General features: G+C 43.1%; 1 protein-coding gene and 1 long non-coding RNA gene across 6 annotated transcripts in view; one reads left to right on the top strand and one right to left on the bottom strand.

Annotated features, from left to right (window-relative positions):
- Positions 1 to 488: 488 nt before the first annotated feature.
- ERN1 (endoplasmic reticulum to nucleus signaling 1) overlaps positions 489 to 11,781 on the bottom strand; it is a 101,140-nt gene continuing 89,847 nt past the window's right edge. For all 3 annotated transcript variants that reach the window (XM_053297324.1, XM_053297326.1, XM_053297325.1), the window contains 6 exons: positions 9,233 to 9,432; positions 6,660 to 6,807; positions 5,487 to 5,614; positions 3,924 to 4,047; positions 3,646 to 3,713; positions 489 to 2,491 (listed from right to left, as the gene is read on the bottom strand). In XM_053297324.1, the coding sequence (XP_053153299.1) occupies positions 2,285 to 2,491; positions 3,646 to 3,713; positions 3,924 to 4,047; positions 5,487 to 5,614; positions 6,660 to 6,807; positions 9,233 to 9,432 (875 nt within the window). In that variant the 3' untranslated portion in view covers positions 489 to 2,284. The remainder of the gene's footprint in view (positions 2,492 to 3,645; positions 3,714 to 3,923; positions 4,048 to 5,486; positions 5,615 to 6,659; positions 6,808 to 9,232; positions 9,433 to 11,781) is intronic.
- Positions 7,274 to 11,781, top strand: part of LOC128345428 (uncharacterized) — a 53,129-nt gene continuing 48,621 nt past the window's right edge. Inside the window, exon 1 of one of the 3 annotated variants that reach the window (XR_008316466.1) lies at positions 7,274 to 7,367. This is a non-coding gene — a long non-coding RNA (uncharacterized LOC128345428). Of the gene's footprint in view, positions 7,368 to 10,194; positions 10,721 to 11,781 lie in introns of those variants that run through there. The other 2 variants (XR_008316465.1, XR_008316467.1) reach the window with 2 other exon arrangements.

Below are 11,781 nucleotides of genomic sequence, written 5' to 3'. Positions count from 1 at the left end.
TTAACTGTGATAATCTACCTTTCCCCAAAGTTGTTTTGTATTATCAGGTACCATGTAATTACTATTGATGTGCCTCTCAGGTCCTTAACTGAAGTCTGAGCTTGTTTTACAATATGGACAAATACTGGGCTTGATTCCTGCCCAGGAGAACTTAGTCTTGTGCTGTAGGGTCACCATAGGACTCTATGGGCCTCCCTTCCACTTTTTGGTGTGTTCTCACCACAGTATATAGATAAGCCATTGTGCAGCAGGAGAAGCTGGTGCACTTCTGGTATCCCATCTAATCTGTGCCCTTCAGATCAGATGATCAGAGTAAATTCTGGACAGCGGGCCCCCAAGGCTGGAACGGCAGGGCTGGAAAGGAAGACATTTGCTTCCCATTCTGGATAATGACTGACAGGTTGCAATGTAGAGGAGGGCAGGGAAAGGACTCCACAGGCTCTGGAGGGATCATAGCCATCATTTTAAAATTAAAAAGATATCATGCAGCAGTTTCAAAAACTACTTTTATTCTTTATCTGTGTGGAGTTCTTATTTAGAAGAATTACAAAAGTACTGTACAGTAGAACTACAAAAATATGAAATATGATTTGAATTGTTAGGTAAGACTACAGTCATTTTCAAGCTTTAAAATCCCATAATGTCCACATTTAGATATCTTACCTTAATATCTGCTTTACATTATAAAAAACTAGAAAAGTCCACTTCCCTGTAATGTAAGGCCCAAAATGAATAAGGACAAAAGAGCAAAAAAACAACACCCTTATCAATGCCCAATCATACAATTAACCACTAATAATTTACTCATTTAAGACACACAAGAGTACAATCGCACAGATCAAAAGCTTCCTTATAGTAAAACATTTTTTTCTAGATTTAATTAAAATTCACATTGGTTGAAAAGATGCAGTATACCTTTTCCTTGTCCAGTTTTTTAAATGGTTACTGCACCAGAGTGGATTTAAATTTATTTTTTTATTTTTAAGAAAAGTTTTGGCATACCTTATACTTGTACCATTTCAATGTGGTACCACTCTGTAGTAAAAATTAAATAAATATAAATATGTAAAATAAATATTCTGTAAAAGAATAATACAAATATCGCATTGGAATATCAGAACACATCACTGGGATTCTTAATGTTGTCTGCACATGCAACATATATCACAGTTTTAGGGACACTGAAAAGGGAAACTGCATCCTTCACAGTGGGAAGTAGGTGCATCTCACACTTCAGCTTCCCAGGAGATCCTGTGTAGACAGGAAATGGCTCTACTGCTTGATAGAACCCCAGTCTCCCAATTAAAAAAATTCCACATTTCACTATACTCTAAAAAAGCAATTTATTTCCAGTTCTGCTTTCTCCTACTGGGTCCTGCTGCTTCTAGCTAAGCAACTGAATCTGCTTACAAACAAAATTAAGTGACCTTTCCAGCTGTGTTGATAGTTGCATATAAAGCACACTATCAGCTACTCACATTCTTGTAAAGAAATCCTAAAGGGCACCTGAATAGATTTTTCCAAAAGGATGACCTAAGCCAAACCTTGTTACATATGTTAACAAACCTTGTTACTTACATACCTGTGACCTAATAGCATGTGGACTAATGTTTCCAGTTGAAAATTTCGAGAAAACTTTAGGTCTGCACAAAAGTATTATTTGGAAAATAATATTTGGAGGTGTAAGTTTTTTCATTTAACCACTGCATTTGTGTTGCTGATTCTGGCATGTTTAAGCTACAGTATTCCCTTTATAAACCAACCAAGCATGATCTTGTGTCCAAGATCCTGCTTCAAGTGCAGAATATGGCAATGGTGCAATAGTAGATGGAAAGGGTGTGCTACAGTTAGAAGGCTCCTTCTTGGGACCCGGAAGGTGCTTGGCAATGTTATGGTTCCAGTCAATTAACCTTTACAATTCTTTGCAGTAAAGTTGTCTGAACATCAACGTGACAAGAGTGTACAGTGTTGGTATTTCCAAGATCAGGTTTGTGCCAAGCTGAGCAACTTTATATACTCCACTTCACTTTCCTCCTTAGGAGCTGCTCTCCTCTTCTGCAGCATAAAGCTTTCTGCAAGTTACCACGTCTTCTTCCTTGGATTCTAGCCGGGGGTCCTCTTCCTGCCTCAGAGCAGGCAGAGTTCAAGGCACGTTTGATAAGTCTGGATCTCTCAAAGAGGCCTTTTGCTCTTTGATGATTCCTCTAGTCACCCTGCTACGGACAGGCCCGGTTCACAGCCCTGCCTCTGTGCGTATGTGCAAAGAACAGCGAGTCTCCATCTTTCAAACAGCATCTCCAGGAAGAATCTGCTCATCAGAGTCCTGCATATAATAAGGCTGGAATAGTCTTTCCTGGCAGCAGATTTGCATAGCATGGTAGGTGTGCAGAAGAAGGCAAGGGAAACGCAATGTAAAGTAACGTACAAAATCATCTGGGACAGAACCCAGCGTCTCCTGCACCTCAGGGGGCAGTTCTCTATAGTGGTGTTTCTAGAAAGAAAAAAATGGTGGAAATAATAACACATTTTAAAGAATCCAGCTTTTTAAAAAATACACATTTTAAAAATTCCTTCCAAACCATTGCAAAGAGCTTTATTATAGTTGCACAAGGCCACACAACATGTGTTGCAGGAGATCTGTGAACAGATCGCTCAGTGTTTCTATTTTTAGTTGAAAGGAGCTGTGTGTGTGTCAGTGGTAGCTAGTGCAAACGAGCTGGGGAGGCAGAAAATAAACTGCAGGTGTGGCTCTTGCTCCTAGTTCACCCCCTCCCAGCTACTTCCCTCTCATCTCACCCTGCCCCACCCCAAGCCCAGCGGGCTGGTAATTTACGTGGTTGGGGATTTTAATCCCCAACTGGGTGAGTTACCAGCCTGCTGGGCTCAGGGCAGGAGGGAGGTAGCCAGGACGGGCTGGAATGGGGGCATCAAACACTGATGCTCCCATCATTTGCACTGGCTGCCCCGGTGTGTGTGTGAATGTGTGTGTGTTTGAAAGAGGGGGGGAAGTGTGTGTGTGTGTGTGTGTGTGATGAGGGGGAAGAGAGAGAGAGAGACTGAGAGAGTGAGTGTGAGTGTGTGTGTGTGTGAGTGAGAAAGAGAGGGGGGGAAGTGTGTGTGTGTGTGTGAGTGTGTGTGTGGGGGGGAAGAGATCTGATTTTGATTGGTGAAGCAATCCTCTCCTTCTCTGCCATTTTCCTAGCTTAAATCACACCTTCTCCAAACTGCTTTTTGCCTTGCTGGGGAAACACAAAGGTATTTGTATGTTTCCCCCAGTAGGACAAGTAGTAGCTTGGAGGAGGCCACAGAAATTGGGAAAAAGGCAGATGGGGAAAGGGTTCACTATACCCTGCTCCAGCACCGCTGAACCAATTAAAAACGGCAGGCCTCCTAGTTGCTTTTAAGTGAAATTTAAAACATTGGGAATTCCACTCATGGATCTTGTACATCTTGCCTGTTTTGGTACACAGAAGCACCTAATTCTTCAAAGAAAGGGTACACAAGTGAATTGCTAGATTTACCCCTAGAATCAAGTGCATATGCAAAAGGACAGGCACCATGAAGATAGGATCCAGTTGCTGAACACCCATCATCCAATCATGCCTCCAAAGGCACCAAGCAACTGGCTTTTCAAAACACACCTACCTTGTTCCTCATTGCCCGCAGGAGATCTCTGACGGAGCCCCCTTTATAGGATCGGAATTTTCGAAGATCTTTAACAAGAAATTAATAAAATTAAAAACAAAACAACAACTCTAAAATAATCATAATATGGTTGGTCTCTCCATCTTACAGCCCTAAGTCACAAAATACTTGGACTTGTTTTTCACTCCACAGAAGAAGAGTGACAGGCATATTCATCACACAGAGAAGTAAAAATAGTTCCAGCTAATTTGCTGTGCAGGTCATAAAATCACATTTACCTGTCTGTAGAGGAACAGTGATGTGCTCCCTCCAGTCCATTTTCACCACTGCTCTCCCTCCTTTCTCCAGTTCCTTGACTATTGGACCATCCAAGGATTCCTTTTCTATTCGGTCACTCACATCCTGCAATTGACATTACACTTACTGCACCACCAGGATCGGTTCTCTTGGGCATCAGAAAACAATGGGTCCTCTTTTCCTCACTGAGTACGACCAGTGCCGGTGGAGGCGGCTGCTGCCCTCCCTCTTGGAATCTCTTCACCAAGTGACTCAATTAGGGGGTGTTGCCAGCCACACAGCAAGATCACTGACGGCTCAGAAGCAGTGCTGACCTCTCCATCAGGCCCCAACAGTGTTGCTGAGGCTTCCTCCTCCAGCTCCTTCTTCCCATAGCCACGACAGCAGGTGCTGTGCCTGGGTTGTAGATGATGGGGCCTCCCATCAACTACTGGCAACAAATGCTCCAGGAGAAGGCCCCAAACGGAGGAAGAGAAGCTGAGAGGCAGCCGAAGAGCTCCTTCACATGGGAGCAGGAGGCCATGTAAATGGTGCTGGAAGTGGGGAAAGGCAATGGCTGGTTCTCCAGAAGCACAAACTCCAGGGAGCACCTCAAACAGCTGAGGCTGAGCAAGTACCATGGCCCCTTCAGTGCAGGCATCACTTCATAGTGGCCTCTAGGCCAGGCTGGGCATGGAGGTGGCTCTGATCAGTGTGGGGCCCCATCCCATCTGCCACTGCTGACACATGCTGTATTTTAAAAACATTTAAATTGTGCCTATTTGCACTCTGCTTTAGCATATCCAAAAACCTTCTCTAAATAAGTACAAGTGCCTTATTGTCAAGGCAGTACTCCACACTAAAATAAACAAATAAATAAATGCATACATTAAATTAAAATTCTGCCGCAAGAGGAGGAGAGTTCTGGAATTTGTATCAATTACGGTATGTACATGGAACTAATTAGCACAACTCCGTTGATTTTACATAATTCACTCTAACTTTTTTACTATTCTGCATAATTTATTCTGGTTTTGCAAGTCACGTGGAAGAACTATTCAGGGCACTGAGTAGTCCTTGCAAATCTGATTCAGTCCCTCCCCCATCTCCACATCTGAGATATCAGCAGGCTTTGTCCGCACACTTTCAAGCAGATCTTCACAGCCGTAAGTGTTAGAAACTGCTTTAAAGATGAAGAAGAAAGCAAGCTAAGGTTCTTAGGAAGCTGAGTTCTGAACCAAAGACCAAATTCTGCAGACCTGTAGCACATACAGTCCTACCTATAATATTATGAACTAGACTGAAATGAATGCAGGGTTGCAAGTCAGCCATTTCGAAGCTCAAAGAGTGCTTCCATCTGTCAGAATTCCTTCAGCAAAGCAAACAAAAACAATGAACTAAAGAGTAACCACTCATACAGTTAATCATTGGTACATTCACATACTCTAAACAGTGAGCTACTGAAGTACTATTTTTGGGCACAATCTAGTACAGATTTACATTTGCAGCATGTAAAATGAAATTGAGAGAAGAGTAGAGAGAATGAGGATCTTGCATTGACTGACCTGGAAAAACTGGAGCTGCTTCTCTAAACCCCAGAAAAATGGATGCTTTAGCACACAGTAAGCTGAAGGACGCTTCTGAGGATCTGTACTTATCATTTGCTCTATTAAGTTACGTGCAACTATGTCCTCTACAGAATACAAAGAAGAGGAAAAATGTTTACTCTGAGATTGTGTAATTTAGACTCCTCTACAATACCGTTTAAGTCAGGAGTTCCCAACCTTGGGTCTCCAGATGTTGTTGAACAACAACTCCCATAATCTGAGGCTGTTGTAGCTGGGTATGATGGGAGTTGTAGTCCAATAACTGCCAGGGACACAGAGTTGGGAACCCCTGCCTTTTAGTAAACCAAGTAGCTGAATGTGTGAGACATGTGAGCACACATACATGCAAACACAGTATTCTACAAACCAAGTACCAATTTGGTTCGAGCTCTGTAGCCATGTATAGAAAAGCAATGAAGCTGTTCCCCAGTCATCAGTATCTTGAATGTCATGGTTATATCTTTTCCACCCTTTCTCTTTGCCTATGTATGTGTATATGTATAAATATACATATATGTATATACACATACAGATGGACCTCGCTCTATGCGGATCCAACATCTGAGGTTTTGCGTATCCAGTTGGGTGATTGATACCCAACCTCAGCATACATGAAAAATAATCTAAAATGGGGTTAATTTTGCGTATCCACGGTTTAGAGATGGCTGGAAATGCCCTCAGACGGCATTTCTGGCTGCCACTTTAAGAAGAGCAGCTATTTTGTGGCTCATTTGGGACAAAAAACTCTTCTCCTCCCTGCAAAAAATAACTTTGGACTTCTGGGGGGTATTGCTGAGCAGCAGGAGGCCCACCGAGCACAGTAGGGAACTTTATTTTGCCCGTTTTAAAGTTGTTTGGGTGTTTCCCCCATGGTTTTCAGGCCTCCAGGAACCTAATCCCTGCAACTCCACAGACCTAATAACTCAGTATTCTCAGCTTCCTTATCCTCGGTTATTACAGAGAATGGAACCCTCGCAAATACTGAAGTTCACCTGTACATACAAAAAATAACTTTTCACGCCAACTAATAAACTTTACAAAGAAGATCACCACCAAGCAGAAATGAGGCCTGGACATAGTAGAAACGTTCAGCTACATTCCCCAAATAATGGAAAACTTCTACTTGCTTACCATGCTTGTCTGGATTCAGGAAGTCCAGACTGTAGGCACCCAGCAAAATGTTGGCTTGCCTCTGCAGGGATTTGCCAAATGGGTGGCTGCCTTCCGATATCACATAATAGAAAACACATCCAGCTGAGAAAATATCCACAGTGTGTGTCTGTAACGAGAAACATTGTAAAAGAAAGCTTTAAATATAAGAAAATAATGGGGCACAGAAAAATTATACACTCAAAAAGTATTTTTAAAAGTATTTTAAGATTCAGTGGGCTTGAGAGTATTTGTTCTTGCTCAGTGAAACTCTGATAATGAAGCATACAATCGAGTAACATCAGGCGCGTAACAATGATAGGGCAAGGGGAGACAGTTGTCTGGGGGCCCCACTGCCTGGAGGGGCACCCCAGGGGCACCTCATGTGACTCCCCATTGCCCCCTGCCCAGCCCCATAGCCTCTCAGCCACTTGCCCTCTTCGCCGTCTCTCCTGCTTGTTCTCCTGTCCCGAAATGGAGGCAGCAGGCAAGCTGCAAAGAGCTCCTTTTCTCCCGCCTCTCAGCTGATCGGCGGGTGGGCGGGGCTTCCACGGAGGCCTCCGTGTAGGCCGCAGTGAAGCCTGAACTCGAGTAGGGCCCAAGCCAGCCAGGAAGGAGGAGGCAGCCAGAGTGTTCTCTGCAGCAGAAGACCCCTTGCTGCCCTGCTTAACCCAGACCAGCATTTGCCAGGTAGAGTGTGAACTCCTTTTTGTGGTTACCTTTCCCGCCCCCCCCCCCATATATAGGGATCTGCTTGCCATAGGGCTTGGATATGGGGGCGGGGGGCCGAGAAGTCTCTGAATATTTATTTTGAAACAGCTTGGAAAATTTGCTGACTTAAAAAAAACTATCTAAAAAGTCCTATAAGTGGCTTGTTTCATGGCAGAAAATTGCAAAAACTTCTGGAACAGTATTTTATTAATTTTATTCATTCATTCATTCATTTATAAATGCACTTATGTTCAAGTTGTTTTGCAACCCAGAAGGTCTGAGTGAGAACTGTGAAGCATGTGTGGTGCTTTTATTTTATTTTTCTTGTGTGTGAACTGCTCCCCAATAACTTGCAGGGACTTCAGGGTCAATCTGGCCAACATGTGAATGCAGCACCTCCATTCCAGAGGAGATGTGTCTTAAAGGGCTTTAAAAGCCTCCTGTGAAAAACCTCCTGCAATCAAATTTGACTGAATTTGTTCAGAATTCTGGGAAAACAAACATAGGTTCACCCTGCATGGTTGAAAGTCTCCTTTGCTAATCTGCAGCGAGGGGCCCATTTTAATAATTCATCTTTCTAGTGTGTTCTAGGCATTAAAAGTAATACAAATGTATAGTACTCAATGTATATCACTATATATTGTGATGTGTGTGTGTGTGTATTCAGTGAAATGTATTTGCAGGCAGCATACTTATTTTGGAATATCAGACTTAAATCCTTGGGGGCCTGGGGTGTGCGGAGGCCCTGGACTTTGGGGGGGGGGCATTTTAAAATCTTGTCTCTGGGCCCACTCCAACCTTGCTACGGCCCTGAGTAACATGAAAAGAACTGAAGTATAAGGTGTGCACGAACATGGCCTTGGAATGTTGCCAAATGCATAATATATATCCAAATTTTACAATTAATTTTAATTTCAAAAGTATATAGGATATTGGTAATTAACACTGTTCAAAATAAACAACTTTTTAAAAAAAACTTCTTGCACCTTTCCCGAATGGAGCCCAATTGTTTTTTAATATAGTTGGGACAAAATCATAAGTTGTTTTTATTTCCAGGAGTACATGCACCATTTTTCAACATATAGTACTGGAAACACCAGTAATACATATGGATGTACATACATACATTTCTCCATCCATTGAAACTACATAGAAGTATTTATGCTATACAAATTTGGAATGGCCTTGTTCCAAGGCTTGTTAGCAGAACTAACTAACCACTCTTCACTCAAGGTTTGTTTCACCAGAGCTAGAAAATTCATGCTTAAGGACAAAAACTAACTCCCTTCTCTCACTTTCATACCACACTCTCCAACTAACCTCATCAAAGTCAAGTTTGCCCAGATATTAGTCTTAGGTTGAGGTTTATTTTAGTTCACTCCAGTACTGAAGTCTAGAAACTCCAAGTTCGTTTAAACAACAAAGGGAGGAAAGTTGATCTGGAAAGAGCTTGAATTCAGTAAGACTCCCGTATCCAGTACTATACTGCATTTTGCTCAAACCCGAAGCGATGAGAGCTGCATTACTTGGCTCTTTACATTCAGAAGCAAGTCTCTTCCCAGTTCCCCTCACCACAGAAAGAAGTTCCTGACTGAATTTGAAGATCTCTCATTTACTTGACTGTGGCCTTCCTGACTTTGCAAGAATGATCCAATAGAAAGGCAAAGATGGCCCTTGCAAAATCAGGGAGATTTCATATTTAAATCAACGCAAGATCTCCCAGTGCATTCCTTACATCTCTCTGCAGTGAAGGGTGAGGGAAAGAATGCACATGTCTGAGGCTTTTACACTCTGAGTAAAATCCCTGGGGAAGAGGTAATAAGCAAGAGGTGCAAATGACTCACCGGATTCTCTTTGCAGTCCTCACTGAGTATCTCTGGCGCAATCCACCCTTCAGTGCCTGGCACCCCAGATCGACGGCTAAAACTGTGCCTGCCCACTGCAAGCTTCTTGCACAGGCCAAAGTCTGAGATCATGGCTTTGACCTTGCCATGAGCATTAGGCATAGAAATGAGGATATTATGGGGCTTCAGATCTCTGTGGACTAAAACAAAGACGCTTCAGATACTCTACAGGGTAAAAACAATCATTTCTTTTTCCTTTTCAAAATGATAAAAAGAACTTGGATATCTTTATCTTCAATAATTTTACATTACCAACTTGTTTTTTGTTTTGTTTTGAACACAGGTGTGAAGGAATGAGCCCTTCCCACTTTGTTTTATGGACTGTAATTTGTGTTTTGTATTTGCCTTGTTCTGTATCCACACCAAGCCCTGTAAGGGTTAAAAATGTTGCTGCCTCTGACAAGCAGCTCTGAGGTAAAAGTTGTCAGCTGCAGAGTTTTGGAGGGAAAGTTGTATACTGTTACTATTGGTTGTCACCAGGCAGAGAAAGAAGGTTCTAGGGCCTGATGTAACAAACTCTCTCATTGGCCAAGGTATCCCTTTAGAACTGAATAAAAGGGAGTAAAGGGTGTGTGTGGAACCATTTTTTGCAGTTTGGTCCCAATTCAAATTGATTTTGGACCAGACTGTGGTCCATGAATCAGTTCAGTCAGACTGACCGGCTGGTCCTGTCCATCTGACTGAACCCACTTGAAGCGGTTCAAGCAGCTGTAAAGGGGAATTTGTTGAGGATTTCCCTTTGCTTCTGAAGTAAAAAAAAGATTTTGTAAAGGGCAGTGGGGGAGTGGTGAGTGAGAGGCACCTTCAAAAGTCAAATAGAAGGCGCTTACCAGCAGGCCTGCAATGCTCCCCCCATTTTTGTAGCAGCGGCAGCAATATCTGGTCTCTGTGCATGCGCGGAGGCCATCTGTGTGGTCAGCATGTTGACAAGACGCAGATATTGCTGCCACCACTGCAAGGATTGGGGGGGGAGTGCCACAGGCCTGCCAGTAAGTGCCTTCTCTTTTACCTTTAAAGGCACCTCTCACTCGCCGCTCCCCCACCCCTTTACAAAACCTTTTTTTACTTCAGAAGCAAAAGCACCGGACTTCCCTTTTACAGCTGCTCGAAATGGTGAACTGGTCCACGGACCAACTGGGCCTGGTCCAGTCACGGATAGACCCCTTTCAAAAGGGCCGGTCTGGTCTGCAGTCGAACCGGTTGAACCAGCCTGGTTCGCGGTAGACTGGTTTGATTGTCAGACCAGTCACAGTTTGATTGTCAGACTCAGCACACCCCTAAAAGGGAGACAGTGTTACAGCCCAGGGGAGAGCAACCTGAGAGCTGAGAGAGAGAAAAGGGTTCTGTTAGACTGTTTGCTGCTGAATGTTGTGTGACCCAGAAGGCTAGAACACTAGCAATATAAGACACTGCTAGGGAAGTCAACAGGTAGGGGGAGCTGATCTTACTGAAGCCTGCTAGGCCTTGTGACAGAAGGCTAGCAAATTTGCTTGCTTTTGTATTCTTGCCAACCTAATTTTTCATCTACTGTTCCTATACTGTGTTTTTTGGTGGGGGTTTTTTTTGGGGGGGGGGCATTTTTGAAGCCTTTTACCACAAGTAAATCTGTTCTTGTTCTAATATATTTTCTGGTGTCTCTGTCAGTTATTTTAGTCCCACCTCACGCCTACCTGCCCTTTTTACCACACTACTAAGTTTTGGTCTTGCTTTAAGTGACAGAGGATTCAGTGACTGCAAGCCTATGTAGTCACACAGATTTAAAAGTATTTTTGATGGCAGCGGATGGTTAGACTGAAGGCCAGCTGTCGCCAAGCCTCACAACAGGGTGCTTTCCAGATTAAACCCTACAACAGTGTCAGTACAGATCTCCTAAGTGTGCTTCCCTACTTCCTGTGTTGTGACACCGCAGTCCCTGTGCTGACACAAGGGGCTGTTCAAATTTCCGATTCCTTCTTTCAGGTTTTATCTTCGTGTTATAGTGCTACAACACTGCAAGTCCGTTGCAGAAAAATAGCTGTATTTTCCCATTGTAGGAGTTTGAAATTCTGGGGATTGTTTTTAATACAATCTTGCCAAGCCGAAGCATTTTAGTGCTGTTCTAGGGTGTAATCTGGAAAGTGCCAAGGTCTTTCTAATTATATATATAATTATATGGGAGTTGTAGTTCCATATCTGGGGACCCAAGTTTGAAAAGCCCTCCCAAGCCTAAGAGGGCTAGTATGGTTTGGTAGATAAACAATTATATTTGGATTTGGGAGGCCCGGTTTCAGATTCCAGCTTGTTGGATAGCCTTGGAAAAATAATATGCCAACAAATGGAGGTAGTAAGAAATCACTAGCAACTCTGTAGAGGGTTGGAGATCAAGTATTGGGTAGTGATGGTGGTGCTTCTGCAGTTGCCTTATTTAGAGGGGTTTTTTGGAACTATGACCCAAATGCACATTTCCAGGCTTCAAATATTATACCTTCATCATAAGGTTACTGGTGGCA

This window comes from Hemicordylus capensis, chromosome 2 (genome assembly GCF_027244095.1).
Source record: "Hemicordylus capensis ecotype Gifberg chromosome 2, rHemCap1.1.pri, whole genome shotgun sequence".
Lineage (NCBI taxonomy): Eukaryota > Metazoa > Chordata > Lepidosauria > Squamata > Cordylidae > Hemicordylus > Hemicordylus capensis.
Note: the sequence above shows the minus strand (reverse complement) of the source record. Positions and strands in the feature narration are given on the sequence as shown.